Source organism: Pygoscelis adeliae, unplaced genomic scaffold (genome assembly GCF_000699105.1).
Source record: "Pygoscelis adeliae isolate BGI_AS28 unplaced genomic scaffold, ASM69910v1 Scaffold38, whole genome shotgun sequence".
Taxonomy (NCBI): Eukaryota; Metazoa; Chordata; class Aves; order Sphenisciformes; family Spheniscidae; genus Pygoscelis; species Pygoscelis adeliae.
The window spans coordinates 12950107-12973155 of NW_008825614.1; the positions used below are offsets into that span (position 1 = coordinate 12950107).

At 38.6% G+C, this 23049-nt stretch overlaps 1 protein-coding gene across 1 annotated transcript in view; it reads right to left on the bottom strand.

Moving 5' to 3' along the window:
* MTPN (myotrophin) overlaps nucleotides 1-23049 on the bottom strand; it is a 43284-nt gene extending 20235 nt beyond the window's left edge. The window contains exon 1 of the mRNA XM_009332924.1: nucleotides 22912-23049. Coding sequence (XP_009331199.1) covers nucleotides 22912-22983 — 72 coding nt within the window. The 5' untranslated portion in view covers nucleotides 22984-23049. The remainder of the gene's footprint in view (nucleotides 1-22911) is intronic.

Genomic DNA, 23049 nt, shown 5'->3' on the forward strand with positions numbered 1-23049 from the left:
AAAAAAAAAAAAAAAAAAAAACCAAAAAACCACACACAATACCCAAACACCAAGTTTTCTAAGTTTCCCTTAAAGATGATGAAAGCTTGTTTATAGGGGACTACCTAGCAAAAAGTCTGCAAGGATGTCCCAAACACAGACTACATGGATTTGAATACTAGCACTGAGAAAATATATGAACAGCATTCAAAGTCAAACATCAGAACATTTTAGTCCAAATGAACAAATATATCCGATAAGTTACAAAAATAAAAAAAACCAAGTACTCCTAGGTTCTGCAATAAACAAAGTCAAATATCTAGCTGTTTCATGGGTGTGAAAAGCCACTGTAAAGGAGATCACTGAATGTTATAAAACTTCATTTGGCCTTTCCTACTCCCAGTCTAAGACATATAGAAGTAGGAAGGGAAGACAAATCAATCCATTCCATATACAGGGATCAAACTCTGGCACAAGCACTTGCTTTAAATGCAGTCTCTAACACACATATGTCAGAAAACTCGCAGGACTCTTCATAGGTAATTTCTCTCTGGCCTTTAGATCTCCTGTTTATATTGCCTGGGGCATCTCCCCCATAGGAAGAACAGTGGTCTCCAAAGTGGAGTGTCAAAACCTGGAGAGGTGTGCAAGATAATCCATTGAGGTGTGAGAAGAAACAATTTTTTCGCTGCAAAAATAGTATTTATTTAATCTTTATCTCATCTTTAATTTTCATTTTTGGGTATGTTTTATAATGTACGTAATAGTACAGTAGTACATGTATATAATTTATAAATAAATATACAGATATCGGTGGTGCATGCTCTAATTTTTTTACTGATGGGGTGCACGATCAAAAGGGTTTGGAGACCACTGGTCTAGAAGTCTATCAGTATCCATGGAAACAAATTAATTCTTTTTCAGAGGGAGTTTCATGCTGGTAGACTAAACTGTTTCAGTGGAAATTTTATAGGTCAACTAAAAAACCCCTAAACCTCACACCTACACACAAATTTTTCAGATTAAAGACAAGCTGTTATAAAACTCACAAGAATATACTTATAGTTACACTTTTGCAAAGAGAAAGTGCCTTTAGGCATGGAAATATCAACTTTTAATAGAATTGCAATTAAAGATATAAAGTTTCAATCTCTATCTACACCAGCTGCCATTTATGTGCTTAATTAAGTCTCCAAGATATGAGTTTCATATAAAATCACCTATAAAATGGGAAAGTCAGAAAACTGCTTGAACCCTCACGATCCAAACTGGTAGTACACTGGTACTACCAAAGACAGTAGTTACTACAGCTGCAACAATAAATCTTTTACTTGGCTAGACAGCGATGTGAAACACATCTAACATCCTAGATAAGGTTGTCAAAGATTATCTAAACAAGCTGCTGTTCTCTTTTAAGCTTAGGATAATACAATCCCGTGGGTGTTGATTCTTGTCTTCACTGGATGAGCATTCCAAGTTGGATTCTCTTGCTCTTCCACTTTAAGTATCCCGTTCAGCTAAGCCGGGACAGATGTTGACTTACATGGGCAGTTGGGTTCTCAGTTTTGACAGACTGGCCAGCCATAACAGATCACATTTTATATAGGAAGTGCATCTTCTCTATATGGTAGCATCTAAAAAGTGAATGACTAGAGAATTCAAGGATTCACATTAGCAAAGAAATTATATATTGTAGCTATAGCAACAAGCTCCAAATGCCAAGTCACATCTTCATACGATAAAAGAAAACCTAAGCATAAGATTTGAGCCCCCTCTCATATATAAGGCAGCTCTGGTGAAGGTGTGGCTAATTATGTCAACAGAATGAGACAAAGTCTCTCAAGCCCTGTAACAGGCTGAGGCAGGAAACAGCACAGGAAGTAAAGATTCAAAGAAAAGTTATCTCTATGTAAAGTTTTCTGAAATTACTGTGCTTTTGAATAATATTGGCCAAAGACATCATACTGAATGTTATGGACTTCGGTATCAGCAATCTTATCAGGTGATAATTCTCAATACTGACCTCTGAGACAGCAAAAGTAACCAATATTTTGGTAGGCCGAAACTAAGACTGTACTAAATAGCTGCTAAAGGTTTTCTTTAAAAAAGACCACACTCTGCATAGGCATATGGTCAGAACCCACATGAACTGCCAAAGAGCAGCATTTTTCCTTTACGCCCGCAGGAATAAAATCTTATGTATATTAGACAAAGTGACCGAACAATTCTCCCAGGAAGTTTTATGGGACTTTTGCCATCTTCTAGAGTCTAACAGAGCAGCAGCAACATCAATAGTTATGAAGGTACTTCGAAGGAGACGTAATTAAGCCAGAATCAAAGAATCATATCAACTTCAAAATAAAATATACCTTCAAAGGCCACACCTCTCCTGAAAGAAGATTATTTATTTTCACTTTCTAGAGTGGACCTACAAATTCACTAACAATTGTGCAAATGTTTGTGCAAAGCCTCAGAAAAGAATTTGCCCTTGCAAAAGAAAAGACACGGTCACCTCTTTAACGCCCTTCCAGAATACGTTCAGTTTACCTAGTCAGACATTTAAGGCTAAGTCTGGCACATCAGTAATGTTTTTCTTTGCAGATCAAAGACCTAGAGCACCAGCTATGTAATAACATTAAAAATCGGCTCAACACATGAAACATCAGAACCAGCAGTTAGCAGGTATCTGCTTTAATCTCCTCTATTAAAATCTGATTACAGGTAAAGAAAAGCCTTTCTGTGAATCTCCAATTACTAAACAAGACAGCATGAAAGAAGATTTTTATAACATGTTGATCTTATGTCCTACTTGGAAAACTCACATACACAGGTAACAGCAGAATATCCATTTAGAAGGACTTCAAGTATCAGCTGCATTTGAAAGCTGGGTATCAACTTTTCACTGAAGGACAGGAAAATAAAAACTTGAAGCTCAGTTCTAAATACTTTCAAGAGTTTTCTCTGCTTTTTAAATAACTAATAGTAGGGTTCATTATAGCGTCCTCCAAATGCAGCTATCACCCACTTTCTGTAATGGAGCAATTCAATCCATAAAAAAGATCTGTTCTAACTAATGTCTTGAGTACTTAAGTTACTCTTGAACTTAATTCTTCCACTACGCTCCACCACACACACTTCCTTTGCTCTGCCTTTTCTTGCCAATATACCTACACAAAAACCCTGGTTGTGTCTCATGTCCTTTTCCAGTTTAACTCCAGTCAAGCTTTGGCTTTTTCAGTTCTATCCCTGCACACCCTGGGAGAGGGCCTACGTTCTTCCTGGGTACCCACCCTCAATTCCACTTTTCATGTTCCCCCTCTTTGTATCTGAGCTCAGATAGGAGTTCCCTGACAGCCAAGTTACCCTCCTGTCAAGCCTGCTGGATGTCCCAGAGTAATTTGGGGACATGCAGTATCTGCACCTTAACAGCTGCCTTGAATAAGTTCTGCCAAGTTCCTTACTCTTTGCAGCCCTAGTTAAAGAATGAATCAGATTTCACTGACTTTGTCCCTAATGCACATTATGACATCAGCTCATTAAAAATGTTGAATGAACAAGTTTAGTCATAAATTACAAGTTCTAAAGCTCATTATTTTCCAGGCAGATGATTTAACCACACCAAACTGACGCTGTCCTTGAATGGCCCCCACCTTTTCTGTAGGCTCTATTACACAGACTATATTCCATGCCTCCCTTGGTCTAGCTTTACCTGCTAACTCCCTCCTTTCCCAGTTCCTGCCAGTTTCAAAAGCATCAATGCTTAAAGCCAAATGAGCTAAACTAAACTCATCTAGTGCCACTCTAGCATCCCTACAGCACACTCCATATGCTTCAATCACAGGCGTACTTTGCAGTGGCACACCAGCTGAAACCAAATCTGAGCCAGCTATTCACTCGGGCACTGTGGTTTGCCAGTAATGTTGCTCTAGAACACTAGTGCCGTGCTATTAATGTCACAGCTCACCCATCAGTTTAGCAGCGATTTTCTCTTGTGTAGCAGTTACAGTATCGCTACTCCTAGCCACAGTTTGATCCTTCCCACCCCTGCATCAGAATTAGTGGCAGAACAATGAATTCAATGAGGGAACTAATCAGTCTGAGAATTAACTTGATCATTTTCTTCTTCCCAGCTGAATATGTTCTTTCACCTTATTCACCACTTGGCACCTGAACACACCAGAAATAAGTAGCTAGGATTTACACTGCAGTTCTACCACAGGAATAGAAACTGAAAATTGTGACCTCATTAAATCCTATTGCATAGGTTAACTGTATTAGTAGAGCAGAATCTGTAATACTGGTGGCATTAAAATGCTCTTTCAGATTTAGAAACAACTCCATATCCCCATCTGTACTTATTCTGTCATGCAGAAATAACTTCATCTCCCCATTTCATGCACTCCTTTCATTCCGGTTTTAATGAAGGAAACCACATTCCATGCAGTCAGATGTCCTTAGAGCACAGGGAAGCATCCTACAAGAGCTACACTACTGGGTAATTCCTATCTCCATTATTCTGGAAAAAGATGAACTCACTGTATAGTCTGCTGCATTACTTCCATCTCTTCACATACAAAGGATGGCCATTCTTATAGAGTATTAGATAACTCTGACATTTTAAATATAGCAATAACATTATTATTGTTGTCTGAGTGGGAAAAAGGAAGAGTGAAAAATCCTCTTGCTATAAAGAAAAGTTTAAGTCCTATGGATGAGATATTTGGAATATCTTACTGCATATTGAGAATACTACTTCCGAACACTTCATATTTTACTGTCTCCCCCCCCCGACCTTTGTTCATACTGGTTGTTGAATTTTTAAAAACAAATACAAAGAGATTAAGTGAGATAGTTCATCAGAAGTATTTCCAACCAATCTCATTATACAGATCTATAGCATAAGATGTTAAGAATTCAACTCGCAGAAAGCAGGAGCGTCTCAGGTTTTGAGCATTTATATTCCTCAGGTGTAGGAACAATAGACAAATGTGTGGATGAAAGAGAAAAGTAAAATTTAGGTATTGTATCTTTTTGTTTCTTTGTCACATCACAGTGTATGGCCTTTATATCAGAAGGATCACATGTGTAATATTCCTTTATGCAACGTTAGCAGCATTCTTCACTTTAAAGCACATGGTGTAATAAAAAAAATCCTCCTGGGATTTTATGCCAGAAGAAACATTTGAAAACAAACAGGTGAAATTCAGTGTAGCATCTGCTTTCTGTGTTCATCCTCATGAGATGTCTTTTTTTTTTTTAAAAGAAATTCCTAGTAGATAGCTAGGTAAGCTTTGATACACCTCCATCATTGCTGTTGAGTGTAACTGAAATGTAAAATCTTTCTTACATTGTGATATTGTAAATCCAGAGATCCCCCTCTGATTGAAAATACCATGGTCCCAATTTGATTTAACTTTATAAAATGAAACTGGCAGAAGTAAACTGTGATTTATGCTGTTGGATACAATCTGAAGACATATTTTACCGTAATAGAAACCATATTGGTATCCACTGAATGAAATCTTTCCTTCCACTCTAACTCATTTTTAGTTTTTTATACCTAACTATTTGCCTGAAAGAGTAAGCTTTATGTTTTTAAGTGGAACATAGATAACCTGAACTTTGAAATCACTTAAGAGCAATGTATTTCTTAGTCATCTGAAGGGAGAGCAAGCTTGTACAAACCACACCTTGAAAAAATTATTAGCTGTATACTCAAACAGGATTCAGTAGACAATCTTGCACTCCCACAATGGGGATGTGGGGGGTATGGAGGAAGTAGCGTGTATTAAATCTTCCCCTAATACTCTCCTTCCTTTGCTCAAAGTTTGAGTCAGCTCACACCCCTTCAATCATTCCCCAGTATAACTTTTTCCAGATTCATCCATCTCTAGAAAGACTTTAAAAAAACCCCAACAAAAACAAACAACATAAGTACTCTGATGATAATACATTTAGCTTTGTCATTCTACTTGTATTCTCAAAATGGTTGTATTTTAAGTATTTAAGCCAAAGTTCACTGCTTAACCTGTGTTTGTTTCAGTTGTATGTTCACAGACTTTTCAACTGTTTACTGCTGTCACATGTCAGCTCTGGGTCTGACCTAATTCAAAAGTTACCTCTCCAACACTGCAGATCTAAACACCTTGACTGAGAATCCCTAAAAACAATACAGCAGAAACAACTGAAAAAAACCCCTATTTTCTACATACTTTTATTCTTCAAGGTCAATCATTCTACATTTTCTAAAATGATTGTGAGCTAAGAATACTGTAAGTCAAACAAAAACTTCTGCCTTTATTCTACTTGCTGTAACAGTAAAAACATAAGATGATCTTTTTAAATAACTAATCCATGGGTCATAAACACTGGCAGTAATGAGGGAAAACTCAAATAACATGCTTCCCGAGATCTGACTAATAATCTGAAAATATAAGGACAGTTTAATTCTACAAGCTTGTAAGTCTACTGACTCATGGAATCACTGACTATTTAAGGCTGAAAGGGAACTCTGGAGGTTATCCAGTCTAACATCTGCCCGAAGTAGGTCCAATCAGATCAGGCTGCTCAGGACATTGCCCAGCTGAGTTCCATAGACCTCCAAGGATGGAGGATTCTGCAGGCTGTCTAGGCAAAAGCCCTTCCCAAGGTTTGATCATCCTCACGGTAAAATATTTTTCTCTTATACCTAACTGGAATTTCTCACATTCCGACTGGAACCGTTGCCTCTTACACTTTCACTGTGCACCTCTAAGCAAGCTTCTCTATATCCCGCCCTCGGTACAGAAAGACAACAATAAAATCTTCCCTTTATCTTCTCTTCTTCAGGCAAAAAAACCCCAAACCACCACAATTCTAACAGCATCTCCTTGTATGTCCTCAGGAATCCTGATGGCCCCCAAACTCTTGACTCTGAACATGTTCTAGTCTGTCAATACCTTTCTTGTACTAGGAAGCCCAGAACTGGACACAGTACTCATATGCAGCCTCAGAATTGGTAAGAAAGGAAAAAACTCCTTCAACCTGCTGGCTGTTTTCTTGCTAATACAGCCCAGTATGCTGCTGGCCTTCAATAATACAAAGGCGCACTGCAGACTCATCTGCAGCTTGATGTCCACCAGGACCCTGAAGTCCTTTTCTAAAAAGCTGCTACCTAGCCAATTAGTCCCCAGCTTGTACAGGTGCATGGGTTTACTTCGTTCTATCCTATTGTCCTGACTGGTAAAGGCATCCCATTGTCTAGGCCACCAATAAAAATATTAAGCAATACTACCAATACCAACCCTGATAGGTGCCACTGGTAACCAGGTACCACTTAAAAGCAATACTGCTGATCACAACCCTTTGAGTCCAACAGTCCAGCCCATTTTCCACCAACCTTACAGTCCACCTACCCAGTCCATATACCACAAACTTCAACTTGGTCTCTTACTGTATCCTGGCAGTGTCAAATGGGTTCGAGGAGGAGGATTTGCTCCATAGTCTTCCCAGAGACTAAGGCTAAGCTGACCTACCTACAGTTCCCCAGATCTTCCTTCTCACCATTCTTGAATGAGTGTGGTGTTTGCTTTCTCAGATTCATCAGGAACATTCCCCTTTCTTCCTTTCATTATCAATGCACTAGCCCCTTCTACTGCCCTTGAGATTCCTTGCTAGTTTCAACTTCGACTGAACTTTGGCTATCATACCTCCGTCCCTGCACATTTGTGCAATGTTTTACATTAGTTCCAGTGGACCATTTTGCTTTCACCTTCTGTGTAACTCTGGGTACGTTACAGATTCCTCAAAATATGTGACCAGGGACATAAGTTGTATGTCCAAGTAATAGCCTTGAAAAGCACTCTTTCAACTCACCATTTCTCATGCTGTCATGAGCGAGTCCCAGAATGCAAAGAAAAGCCCCTGAAGAATCTTAACCTTCTTTACATTAGACAGGCTGCAGGATCATCTCACCTATATTTAAATAACACCAAAAAAAGGCAATCTGATCTTCCATGACAGAAACAGAATTTTATAGCTCGCCTTCCCTGAATTCTTCTTCCACCAATCAGTTGCTTAAACACAGAACTGGAGCCTCAAATACCCTGGTTTTCAATTTACTTTCTTTAAAAACTCAAGGAGAACTAAAATTGAACGCTATGAGTTCAAACACAAAAAAGTTCTCATTTTTTACTTTTGCCAGAACAAAAAACTAAGCTGAGGTTTACCACTGAAAGGTCAGGTGCTACTACCTCAGTTTTCTTACTATTGAAATTTTCTCACTATTGAAACATTCCTTGGGCTTACGTGCAGAGAGCCCAGATTCCTCATGTGACCTGATGAAGAGTGCTTTCATCCTCCTCAGTCTGCCTCTGGAGTGGTTCCATACGTATGCCATTCTGTAACCCTAGTTCTGTCCTTATGACTGCCAAAGAGCTGATTCACGTACTATTAACCTTAACTCAAAGCTGGATTTGTAGGTGCCTTTTGTTCCAATACAGGTATTTCTGTAAAATATGTTGAAGAAATCTGACAGCATTATAGAACACCAGTTCTTAACAACAGAGCTCACTATATAAAGTATTCACCTGGTCTGCACCTTAGGCCTTCAGTTCAATGATCCCACAATGTTCCAGTTTTTCTGAAGTAGTGTTGTAGTTCAACTGACTTTTTCACCCCTATAGAATAGTCTCAGGGTCTAAAAAGCAGCACTGACTTTGAAGAAATAGTTTTCATTCCTGCCAAGATATAAATTGATTTAGCCAACCAAAATCCACACTAGCACTTTCACAGGTCCTTGGAGATTACTGACAGAAACACCCTTAAAATGAATTCAGTAATTCAGGCCTAATGGCTTTTCCTAAAAAAACTTATTTCTAGTTTCCAAGTGTTAAAATTAACACTACTCAAAATACCTTCACGTAGCAGGGACAATAAATTAATCTCTTCTTCCAAGCTGGTTATACAATTTTCTCTAGAAATTTTGTCATGGTAACTGAAATGGAGCACTAGCCTGAAGCAGTTTCTGCTGGGTAGAGCAGAGAGGTTAAATATCTGCATCCATTACTGAAACTGACTCAGTTTTAAGTTGCTACAGTAGACATACCCTTACATCAGCTGTCTTAATACAAACCTGAAGATAACTAAACCACTAGTCTAGTACTTTAGACAAGGAAATCATTTTTGTAAGCTTCTGGGTATTTCGTCATAACCCTAGACTAACATGCTATTTTCACATTCCTGTCCATTTTTATTAATTAGAAACAAGAACAATTCAAATGACCAGCTCTTAACACAAGTCAGTACAGCATATTATTTAAACTTTTGTACATTTTTTTCTTCCTGTAAGAGGGAAAAAACTCTTGACATATGATGCTTCAGGGATTGCAGAACTAAGAATTGGGCAGCGCAGATGAAAAAAAAGATGTTCCACATTTTCAACCTGATGTGTTGAAAAAACTACTCAAGCAATGAAGGCAGCCTAAGGAGAAGCAACGGTTTTACATATATTCTGCTCAGCAAGATTGAGTCTCAAGTTTTCTTGTCCCTATCTTCTGATTCACAAGAAAAATGACCCTGTTGTTGCCCTTGGTCAATATTCAACCTATGAGCAAGAGTGGAACACGGTGAAGTAACTAATAACTCAAAGGCTGGGTTAAGTCCAAAGAGCAGAAAGGGAAGGAAAAAGATTAAGTGTTGTAACTTGTGAATTGTTTATGATTTTGAAGCAGATTTCTTCGGTTAAAAACTAGCAATAAGTTCCTGCCAAAGCTGAGAAATCAGCTCATTGTAACTGCAAGTAGGCAGTTTCCCATGGCAACTGCAAAAATTTTGTGCAGGATCCAAGTTTTCATTTAAATCCTCTATATTTTCAAAAATTACTTACTTTCAGTCCACTAAATAAGTTATCATAACCCTGTTTAACTCAGCCTGCCGCAGAGACTACTGCTGCTGTTGCTCAGTGGTTCAGCAAATTCTGAGCATTCCAGTAGTTTTCCAACTGCAGCCTGAGTGGACCACAGTTGTCTGTGGACAACTGAACAGAAGTAAATGACCTAGATTTGTTGTAGGGGATAACTACTTTCCACTTAGAGAATTTCAGAAGATCTAGAAGTGCTTTGGGTTTTGTTTAATGGCTGCGAGCAACTGCATTAGCTAAGCCTTTCTACTGATTATCTTTGTGTTCACAGTAAGAGATATTTAATAACGCCTTTTTGACACTGCCAGGTTTTTTATCCCCCGTCCTCTAAATTTCATAACCTGGAGCAACAAGGAATTTTCTCCCAGCTGTCTTCTTTCTATCCTGTATGCTTTGGGGGATATTTGGGACAAGCTGTCTTTACACCTTCCTCATATCGCATCTTACTGAAACAAACAGAAATAGCAAAAACGTCCATGAGAAATCCTGTAGATGATGATCAAAAAGCAAAATCAAGTTAACAGATGTTGAGAAGGGAACTTCTTGAATACAGAAAGTTAAATCTCTGTGGAACAGGTTGCAGACATCAGTAGTAAGTTTTCATTGCTGTTCTGGATCCACATCTAGTCTTTGCTATTAGTTTTGCTTGCCACATCCATCTGAGCTTCAGTATTTAAAAAGCTGAAAAAAGGCTACTCAAAGAATTTCAGCATAACATTCCCGCTAAAAGACCTTCACCGGTCTATCAAAAAGAGTTATTTGTTCTGATGATAGCATGAGTCTCTCCAGTTGGCATTTTGCAGCAAGTTCTACAACCAGAGCGGACAGATGTAGATGTCCATGTATGTTTAAAACGGGTCTCTACTTTGCAATTTTCTACTTTGATAGAAGCCTCAACTGCTAATGATAACACCAATACTTGGTCTACACAAGTTAAGAAAATTAATTATGAACCCGATGTTGGATTTTACCTGTCTTGATATGGTATTTAAAGTACTCTGAAAAGCTTTTATAAGCACCCCTACACTTATTTTGGCTTAAGCCAATGAAAAGATACTTAACAAGCATACTTTTCAGGTTTTATTTGTTAGTGGTAAACAAGTATCTAGCTTATCCACCATAATCAAATGCAATCTGAAGTCCTTTGTCTCAGTCAAAAGAATACGATTCCAGAAACAACTGCTAAATAAACCGAACTACTGAGCCATCTGTGCTTCAGTTGTTGTATCAGCATTTTTAGAGACAAACAAACTTGACACACGAGTCATTCTGTAGAACTGTAATAAACCTACTGTGTCCTAGCTACAGCTTCTAGAAACTTGAGCTACGATCCAAGCTTCAGAGATGTGTCAAGTATGTGCATTATTGAAAACAGTTTTTCTCCCCCTGCCCCAAATCCATAATCTAAGACTTGAGTGAGAACTGGTGGAAATGACTCACTATTTGCATTACTAAGTGATAAAACAGGAATGAAGGGACCAGTTTTGCAGCTTCTCTTAGCTCTTAAGAATTCCTATTTAAAAGTTTTGTCCAAAAGCACTTCGCCTCTTAGTTAGGCAGCAGCTCAGAGTAATGGCAGCAACCAGTTCTGACAGAATAAGCTGTTGCAGACAAGGTTATTACTACTTCTAACAAGAGACTCTCTGTCCAGAGTACTACTTTAATTGATGAATGTTAGGGCACTAAACATTCTAGATCAAGAACTGAAACAGCTGATGATCAGACACACTTTCTAAGCTACCTCTGCTTCAAAGAATTGTTAGAATTTGGAATTAAAGTTAAAATGCTTTAGTTATAGCACTAGGGCTTGTCTATCAGACATGACACAGTGGGCACAACCAAAAATAAAGCCATGTAACCACTAATTCTTAAGGAATTACAGCCAGATCTAATGACTGTATACATTAACTTGACATAAAACTAATGTTCGCTCTAAAGAGATGTGTTAAGTACTGTATCCATTGAACACAGTGCAGTGTTTCACAGGCAACACTGAGCTGGCCTAAAAGGGTTTTTCCTCCAGAAGTAATTGTCCAGACTACATGTTTTAACACTGCTGCATTTTGACCCAATTTGGATGATCTGATTTCGATGATACCCACTCTAAGGGTATACTAAGCAGAAAATATTCCAGCCCACATGGGTGCCAGATGATTGCTCAACAGCAGACATCAACCATACTTAAACCAGAAATCACATGAGGTCTCAATAATTCAGTACTATACCATCAGCAGACTGACAACAGATGACACTACCAAAACAGAAAAAAAAAAAATCTACAGAACACCTGTTCTTGTAGTTTTATACAAACTCAAGCTTAACATGTCAGATCATCTAGTCATGGAATTCTGAAAGCAAGTTTGGACAGATAAAAATACACTGTACCATGCTTTACTTCCTTGGTGCCACTAAGTTTGTATTAGAGTAAAATTCTAAGTTCAAGGATAAAGCAATCCAAAGGTATAGTAATAGGATTCAGGCTATTTCCATCATTAGATTATTGCTCCAAAAGTTGACCAGCTAAGCAAAGAATAAAAGCCATTACCATCCAAACTGCACTTAGTTGCTAGCTCTGAATTAAAGCATTTTTAGTACTGTAAAAGCCCCAACATTAACTTCTGTATTAAAATCCTCGGTACACGTTGTCCAAAGAACGCAGAGGAAGTCACTGTTTTCCTTCTAGAACAGTAGGCGCCAGCTATTGGGTTTCAGTTTCAGTAGGTGCCAGCTTGATATTTTGACTTCTATGCATGATCTAAAAACTAACAATAATAACCCCCCCACACACACAATAATAAATGAGTTCTCAAAGTTAAGGTTGTAATCCATCATGAAGATATGAGAAGATAAACAGGAACATGAGTACATCTTCCAAAAATTAATGTTATAGTTTAAAAAAATACTGACTTTAATTGTTATAATTGGGACTTAGCATCATAAGCATGACTTAACTTCTCTAGAATCTGAACAAAAGGATATGTCCAAGGCAAGATCAAGTGTTCTGTCAAACCCAAAGCAATGAACCTTAGCTTCTAAATGTTTTCATGTAAGATTAACAAGCATTATTCTCCTGTGCACATTGAGTTTACATTTTCTTCACACAGCCATGCATAAAAAGATATGAAATATCAAAAGCAGTATTAATGAGTTCTAGAAGTTTTGTGCCTTAATGCAGATCTTTGTTGACATGCTGAAGCAGTTGATGACTGGAATCATGCAAAAACAAAACACAGAAGTAAAAAAACTTGATCAGAAAAGTTATTTTTAAATCCATAAAATAAATGCTGCTTTCTAAGCAGTATATACTTAAAGAAACATACGCATTAACATCAACAGAATGGCTCTGTAAACCAATTATATACACTTGGAGTGTACAGCTTCACTGTAATGCTTTCATTAAAACTTAATGATATTGATATTGCACTTTTATAATTCAAATAATCCATCTACAAAAGTTAAGCTATTTTCTTCAGATTTCACTAGGAATTACTGTTGAAAATGCTTTAGTAAATACAGTCTACTAACTTGTCACAAGAACTGATGACCGTATTTCATGTTATACTCTAATTAAAGGAATATATTTTGAAATTAAATATATTTACTGTTGAGTTACTATCTCCAAGATAAATTTAAGTAACAGATAATTAATGCTTTATTACAGGCCATATTCAACTTTTTAAAACCATGCTACTAAATATCCACCCCTTTAGCCAAGGAAGAGTTAATACTATTATTGAAGTTACTGAGAAGTTAGCAATCCAAGAAATAAAGATTCTCCCAAATGCCTTACTTGAATACAAAGGATCCCGTGAATTTTTTTTATACAGGGCATACATAGAAATGCAGATCTCGCCTCACAGGAACTTTCTTGACTCATCTGTTTTATATAAAGACTTGAAACCTCCTCCTCCCAATTGCCTGAATCCAATTACCTGAATCAAGTACTGGAAGTGTTTTTGAACAAACAAAAATCTTTTTTAAACATTTCTTGCCTATGGTATTTGCATTCATAGCATCATTAACAAATCAGTTTAGAAGAGATATGCTGATGGTAACTGTTCTATGGGACAGCTCTCTATCTTTTGTCTCAAATGGCCTTCCAGCTCATCTTTCCACCTTGAAGCTAATCACTAATTTATAGGCTACAAGTGTGTTAAAAAGCAAGTTCATAAATTACTGGAGTTTGGGGAAAGAAAGTATCAGTCATTCAACAATAATTATCAAGTCTTGATCTTAGCTCATAAGAAACTTTGAGCACACAAGTCTGTTTTATAAACTGACTCCATAATTAGATACACTTTAGAGTATTCTTTGAACTTTGGCTGGAAGTATGACAGGCAAATCTCCAGAATACCTTTCTAGTGATGTTTTGGTCTGTTCAGCTTATTAGCCACTGCATGCAATTCCTCTATTTGATTTTCAAAGTGTAGCTGAAGGCTAAGTAAAATTATTTCACTGTTTCCCTTTTGGCCTGTAACCGGTGAAGAAGGCAGCAGCGCATATAAGCAAAGACAAAAATCTAGACCATACTCTAATTCTTGTTGCAGCAAGGAAGTTACAAAAATTTTCTTTGGAGAAATGCAATAACCCTTGGCATATTATGTATCTGCACTGAACTACAGAATTACACTGTATACAAAAGACTAATAAAGACTGTAAAAACGGGCAAAGTACTAAAAAGCACCAAAACCCAAGTCCCCCGAGCTACTTCAAAGCCATATTCATGTGCATATGCATTATGAGTTTACAAGACTATATTTGTCTTTCCCTTCCTACTCTCCCTCATCAGGGTTTCAACGGCTTCCAGGATAACATCAAGTTATTTGCTGTCCTTTACTTAAAAAAAAAAAAAAACAACACACCACCACAACAAAAAACCAACACACACACAAGTACATTCCAGTCAAACTGAGAATTAAGACAAGAACCATGTTCTTGTTCAATAGGACTTACTAATACTGATTGCTTTTCAAGTCAGAGAGCTACAGATCTTCACTGTGTGAAAGAACAACACAGATACTAGTCCCTTACACATTTAAAGGAAACTATTGTTTCCCTCTCCATCTCTGGCATGTGATTGCAGAATTTGCCATTGGTGGTCGCAATCAACATAGGCTTTAGGATCAATTTGCAGTAAAAAGAGCCAATAGCATATCCAGCAACCAATAAAGATTTCAAACTCTTTAATATGAGCTGTGCTGATTTGTACTTACCCCTCCACATAACGAGCTAAAGCATAAAAACATCTAATTGTTCAAAACTGCTGAAACTGCAACTTGTAAGAAAAACAATTGTTGTATAACCGACTGGTCAGTTATTGGCACTTCTTAATTCCAGCTAATGCTTTTGTCCTAGTAACAGGAGATCAGTCTACACAAATGACAACTGCCTCTTTCCACAGAACTGTATTGGCTGGTAAATACAACATTCAAGGTGGAGCTTTTAATTATTATTCTCCCCCCACCCCACAAGAGTAACTTAATACAAACCTTCAACTTTGGAAGTGTGCAAGTTAGGTACAAAGAAGTAACTCTGTTCACACTTTTGTCTGGATGCATATTCAGAAGTTCAACAAGCATAAACATAAAGCCATTAAAAACCTGCTAAGAACACTCATCTGGGAATGCATATAAAAAAATGAATATGTGACTTAAGCAATACAATTTTATACATCCCCTGGCTTTTCTGTATCTTTCCTAAATTTTCTCTTCTGACCTTTCATCTACACCTTTAAAGTGCCTTTCAGCCTCAAAAATTCTTGGACTTGAGAATCCTGCATTTCTAAGTCCACGATGTTCTGCTTAAACTTGGGTAGAATATTTGACTTTCAAGTCCTGATATCTTAACAGCTAAGCATGTGTTCCTTCAGAATAAGCACATAGAAATTGTTTGGTCTGTTGTGAACTGTCCAGGGGATTCCTTATTTATGCATTTTGACACTGCTGCAAGATCCATTCATTCAGTATTTTTACTTATGTGGCCTGCATGACTCACCAATTCCATGGTACCCAAGTCAGCATTCAATGCATAACCTTTACAACTAACACAACTTTCCGCATATTATTCCAAATGGAAACAGAATACAAACCACTGCAGAACTGTTCTCTTCTAAAAGCTTTCTCTTTTAGAAAGCTTAGCTCGTCTTCTGTATGCCTTCCTGTTGAAATCAAAATTAACTAACCAAATTGGAAGACAAGAGCTAGGCTTGAAAAACAAGGATATAGTAAAGATAAAACTGATCCAAGAGGAAAAACTGAGGTTAGAATAAGGGAGGGTGGGAAGAAAAGGAGCAGTACTAGAAGTAAATATTTTCCTCACACCACTGAATTCTCTGCTTGTTATTCATAACCTATTCCTAACTTTGTACTGTCATACTTAGTAACGCATATGCTAAAGACCACAAACTCGGACAAAACAGGACATCTTCACAGCAGAGAGAACATTCACTTTCAATTTAGGGAATGGAATACATTAGTAAAACTTTCAGCAACAAAAATTTAAATTCAATGTCTTATTAAAATCTGATTTTGATCACTCTCTCTACTTTTTGCAGCAAACAGCAATTAGACACAGGACAAGTCAGCATAATGACAACAGCCTAAACAGAAACAAATAAGGAAGTACTTGATTTTTTATTTAAGCATATAAGTCAAACATCAATCACATACTTAGACAATCTCTTAAAGCCACCAAGAGTTTCAGAGCACAGACGCCAACTGAATGAACAAAATGATCCTAGGCCTGACATCAACGTCTCAAAGATACTACTACATTTAGCAGTTACAGGTTTGTGATCAGTCTTACCATGAACCCCATTTACATTTCAGATGAAAATGGCTTCAGAATCAGTCATATCTGTACCTTCACAAAAAGGACAGATTTGAGAATTCTGGGATGTTCATTCAGTCAGTGAGTCATACATTGCACCACAATGACAGGTTTACAGGAGAGTTTGTTACTCCATTCTGTTCCTATAAACTACTTAAAGAACTGATGCACAAACTATTAATATTTGTGAGCAATTCTTTAACACGTCCTCAGACTTTTTTGGATCAGACCGGGGAAATCAATTAGCCATCCTGAAAAGGTGTTTTTCATCAGCCTCATAAGTCTTATTGTACCCACTACTAAAAAGTAGTGCCATGCTGGGTTCTTCTGAAAGTTTTTCTAGTACATTCATGGCATTTTAGTGAAGAGTAACTCTACCATGAATATGGAACCTGCTAACAGCAGGTTACAGTAGCAAGCAACTGTCTTGTTACATAAAAGAAAGGTTTAGGTCATCATGTTCAAATTTACAAGTGTAAATTGAACACCAAGTTTCAGTAGAACTAAGCAGTAGAACAATACTGTATCTTTAGCAATCACACTCCAGCACATTCAACAGTAACAAAGAGGAAAATAACAGGAGGCTACAATACTCCAGATAAAGAAAAACCCACATAGTACAAGTATTGGCATAACAATGAGGAGTTACAAGACAGATATCCAAGAGGCTCCACAGAGGATAAACTCAGTCCAGCAGCTCCCAGGTCAGTGCTAGCCCTGATATGCTCCTGGACAAGCTACTGAGATATACTTACATTGCACTGTAATCAGCAAGGCTTTCAGGCTCCCTGTCACTTAAGAGGAAGAAAACTGTTTCCAAACCAGAAGCAATCCAGATATCAATGTAGCCACAATAATGAAGTGCACTTCAGCATTCAACACAGTGAGACAAGGTGAATTTCAATGTATCCATGGTATGGTTAATCTGTAACTCAAGTAATCCACCCATATATAACGACCATTTAAGTGTTCATTTTCATTTAGTTTGTTCCCGAAGGTGTAGAAGCCATTTCAATGAACACTTGAAAGAACAGAGGTTACCCCTCAAAAGTTAAAAGCTATTTATTTCCCCAATCTAATTCTTCTCGCAGACATATTTAAGTCTCTACTCTTTTTCACAACACTTAGACTTTAACTATACCCCTGACTGCTACCTCTTTTTCAAAATGGTTATTTCTAAACAAAGTTTTTGTTTGTCTCTCCAGTTAGTTTTGCAGTAGTCAAGTTTTCCACATTTCTCAAGACATGTATTCAAACATTATATCCCAAAGAACTGCAAGACTGTTTGTAGTACCACAGTTTTGTGTAGGATGCATAGATAGTTGCTGTTTTCCAGCTGAGTTATTGAAGATCCTCTAGGGATTTTGTTTTGGTTGGTTGATTTATTTTTTAAAAAACAAGATTCCACACCAGAAATGCCTACTAGGCAAGCATAGCATGTACATACTTTCTAAAAATTCATTTCACAGCTGTGCTGGTTGTGGCTGGGGTAGAGTTAATTTTTCGTCACAGTAACTAGTTTGGGGCTATGTTTTGGATTTGTGCTGAAAACAGTGTTGATAATACAGGGATGTTTTAGTCACTGCTGAGCAGTGCTGACACAGAGTCAAGGCCTTTTCTGCTCCTCACACCACCCCACCAGCGAGGAGGCTGGGGGTGCACAAGAAGCTGGGAGGGGACACAGCCGGGACAGCTGACCCCAGCTGACCAAAGGGATATTCCATACCATATGATGTCATGCTCAGCATATAGAGCTGGGGGAAGAAGAAGGAAGGGGGGGACGTTTAGAGTGATGGCGCTTGTCTTCCCAAGTAACTGTTACGTGCGATGGAGCCCTGCTTTCCTGGAGATGGCTGAACACCTGCCTGCCGATGGGAAGGAGTGAATGAATTCCTTGTTTTGCTTTGCTTGCGTGCGCGGCTTTTGCTTTACCTATTAAACTGTCTTTATCTCAACCCATGAGTTTTCTCACTTTTCCCCTTCCAACTCTCTCCCCCATCCCAGCAGGGGGGAGTGAGCGAGCAGCTGTGTGGTGCTTAGTTGCCGGCTGGAGTTAAACCATGACAACAGCCTACCATCAGCTCAACCTCACAGTCCTCTCAGCAGTAAAAATCTGGTGCTTCCAGTTTGATTGACTGTCTTATCTTCTTATTCTATTAGGTTAGTTGATTTACCAAACATAACTGTAAGCAGTGGTATGTTTAGGAAGCAATGATGTAGGGGATTACAGCAGCTCATGGAGTGAGGACTTCTCAGTTAAGCTATGGGAGATTAAATTACTTTAGAACAAACATTTATTGTAACCTCTTTCTTACAAATCCAAGTTTATCTTGCCAAAAACTTTGTGCCTAGTGACTGAACAGGAATTATACTTAGCCTGAGAAATCTACTGCTGATTGGAAACATTACATGTACATGTCGATAGAGAAGTCTTTTTAAGCAATTGTACAGCTTCTCATTCCACTGGGGAAGGAGGATAAAGAAAAGGAAGAGCAGCAAGCACTATTCACGTTAAGAAGTTCTGCAGGCTTAATATACCCTGCTCTTCTTCTAACTAGTACTTTTTAACCCCCTGTTCCCTCCCTTGGGGGAAGCAAATTTCTCTAATCTGCGTGGGTCTTCCTCACCCATTTAACTGCCATTTGATTCATCTGTTCCCATGAAAGCTGCTGCTTTCTTGGGGAATTTTAAAAATTTGAGTGGATGTATGTGGGAAGAGCGCAGAATTCCTTCAATTACTGCAAAGACACCTCTGAAGCCAACATATGCTGGCTATATTCAAAAGGAAGACATCAAAGAAAGCAAACAGTAAAAACTACTTTTTAATCTAGTCATCATAAAAATAGATGACACCATACTTAACTGCTAGCATAACACACTAACTACAGTACTTCAGTAGAAATTAACATTTATCATAAAGAGAAAGTTGACACGATTACAAGTCAAGAAATGCTGAGACTAATAAGATGTTTCTTACAAAAAAGAAAGTCTTACAGGACTATTCAAACTATACAAAGAATCTTTCAAATTTTTATCAAGTAGAAGCCAACAACATCTTCCAAGTGCACATACTGGCAGCACTAAGATCTCTTTTGCTAAGCAACAAAGCAATATCATTTGGCATTTGTCTGTTTCATTGCCACCCCTCAGAACTACTGTTTCTGTGAAAGATTCTTTCTGAAGAAAGTATCTTTAGGAGAATGCAAGATCTCTTTACATAGAAATACATAAAATGCAAATGGAGACTCTTCCTTCTGCCTCTGTATCCTTTCTTTGTCCAAGAACTGTTGAAGTGGCACAAACTTTCTCTACTTAAAGAGGATAAACCATGTCATTGAAAAGAAAGGTTTTCACACTATACTTTGTTTCACCTGCTGTTTGAATCAAAGTCTGAGAGCCATTAAGCTACCTTCCTCTTGGTACCTACTAACCAAATCCGAGATGAAAAAAGAGAGATACTAATGACTCCAAAGACAGAACATCCACAGCTTATTACACACAAGTGAAGAAAAGCCATGAATGATTATCAGAGTTCAACTCTTATAGCCTCACTGATGACATCCATTTATACCATTATTTTTGAAGTGCCCAGGGTCTAGTTAGCATTTCAAGCCCTGCCATTCACATATGAAACAAAACCCAAGGTCAAACCCTTTATGTTGTAATTGGCAGCAAAACTGCAAGATTATAGCTAAAAGCTGTATTGTTTCCAATCAACTAATGAGGAAACAAGACTAGAACAAGAAACAACACAAATGAGAATTTGGAAATAAAAAGTTTCAGGAAGACAGACAAGAAAGAATTTTATAAAGATGCAGACTGGAAGATATACGACTGCCTCCCACACTACAGGGAGAGGGAATTTCTACTACTGCAAAGTTTATATAAGTAAAATTCCTGAACATGAAATCATACTTCGAACAGGAAAGCAGCAGGGAGCAGAAGCCATATAACTGATAAGGAAGACAGTCAAAAGAAAACATGCAGCATGGAATAGATACTTTTCTGAGAACTGTGACTATCAAAGCATGATTTGCCCTCACAGATTTCATTAATTTAGGAACCAAGAATGTGAAGATCTAACTGAGGCTTCTCCTACAGTCAGAGGATTTATAGAGTTCTCTTGCTCCTCCTCAATGCACGTTTCCTGTTGTGCAGTAAAACATAAGCTCATTCTTGTGCTTTTGTCTTCCCTGAAGGTACCTCCCTCTACTTCATTTAGTTTCACAAAACCCACCAGTATCTACCTGTATCCCTGTAAACTTACAAAATTTAGCCAAAAAATTAACAAACCATTAGGAAGGAAGAGAGTCAGTCAAAACTTGCTCATATAAACTTTGTTTCCACAGGAAACCAGGATAAGAGTTTACTAGCCCACAATCTGTCACGAAAACATAATGGACTGAAAAGAAAACATCAGTCTTCTTGTGTCACTGGCAAGTAGGATGCTTAACAGCTGATGATAGAAAGCATATTTGCAAGTGGGGGGAAAAGAATGAACAAGATTAGGTCACAAATAAGCAGAAAATTCCCATAGTTTATTCACCTTCTACATCAGAAGCAGTTCTAAAATGTAAGATTGTTCAAGGCTTCTTTTATTGTAATCCTCTAACCACAGACAGTATCTCTCTTTTAAGGATTTTTACCTCATTAGTGCAGTTAGACTATGCCCTTCAGCCTCTTTACTATAGCATCATCCAGGCTGGCTCAAGCCTCTTTCAGTAGCAGATGGAACTAAGTATTTGACTTTGCACTGAAGCAGATGAAAAGTGATCACATAAATACATTTGCTACATAAGTTGTAGTGCCACTCGGGAAGAGTGGGAATATAAAAAAAAGCTTTGTAATTAGTACTGCAGTGATCTTTTAGATATAAACCGACTCAAGATGGTTACTGCCAAAGTTTTTGCCTCAGCAACAGATACACAAGGATCCATTAATCACTAGTGTGCAGTGAGTTCTCTAGACATATATGGAATTCCTGTAAAAGCTGTAGCAAGCATCCAAATCTGCTGCTGAAACACTCTGGAGGCCCCCAAAGCTGAGAACAAATAAGACATATCAATGTAGTATCCAACTTTATTACATAGACGTAGGTACACGACACTTAAACAGCTGAAGTGGGACAACTCTATTATTCCCAGTTATTACATCTAGCACTTTACAGACAGAACAGAGCATGTGAGTGCACAGCCACTTTGATGCAAAGTCCAGTAGCTTAGCTGAAACTGTCAGAGAAGACTATTCAAGCTAAGCTGTTGGACTTTGTACTAAAGCAGCTGGAAGTACTTGCACACATTTCTTTTTGCCAGGAGTGCTACAAATTTGGGTAACTTCCAACCAAAGTTGACAACTGGAGTACGAAGAACTTAAGTCATCACAGCAAGATATGTCAGTGTGTGTTAACCTCCCAAAGACAATCATTAACTTGTTCAGAGATCTAAGTAATTATAGCTAAATTACATGTAAGCCTCTGCTCTGATGTAACAGTTTCTAGACAATATCCCTGAACACTAAGGATTCACGGAAGCAGAATCTTGCCCTTATGTACATGCACTTTTCCCACAAACCTAATTGACAAGTGAAAGCAAATGAGGACAGAATCCAGCCTCCGAATACTACAGTGTACCTGAAGACTTTTCACCCCTTACACAGGTGTCTACTGTTCCTGTAGCACTCGCCCTAACTAGATATCACAACACTTCACAGAAGGTTAATGAATTAAGCCTCAACACACCCGGTAGCTTAGCATCACCCTATGATGAGCCCTGAGGCACAGAGAGGAAGGATAACCAAACCGAGGCCACACATATGCATATACACGTACAATCGGCGAGGCAGGAGTAGGATATTGGCTGTCAATCCAGAAAGTTTCATGTACCGACATATAACAACTTCAGCTGCAGGGACGAGGGTCGACTGGGGGGCAGGAGGGGAGCAGGGCGGCCGGTGAGAAAAGGAGGACGCGCAGGAACCGAGAGGGCCGCGAAGAAGGGGGAGGGGAAGCGCGCCCTACCGCCTGGACCCTCACCACCGCGGAAAGCTCCCCAAGAGTCTGTCCCCAGGCAGGTCGCGGTTCCTGCCACCCCCCCAGCCTCACCCGGCCGACCCCCGGACGGAGGGCCCTGAAGGCTCCGAGCACATCCCTCCCTCCTCAGCCCACAGCGCCGCCTCGCCCACCCCAAGCCCTCGCCGCCGCCTCCTACCTTGGCCACATAGTCCTTCACCTCATCCAAGTCCCCATTTTTGAGGGCCCACATGAATTCCTTGTCAGACATCGCGGCCGCCTAGCAGAGACGCGGGCAGGCGAGGCGGCGAGGGGCCGGCAGCACCTCCACGGAGCG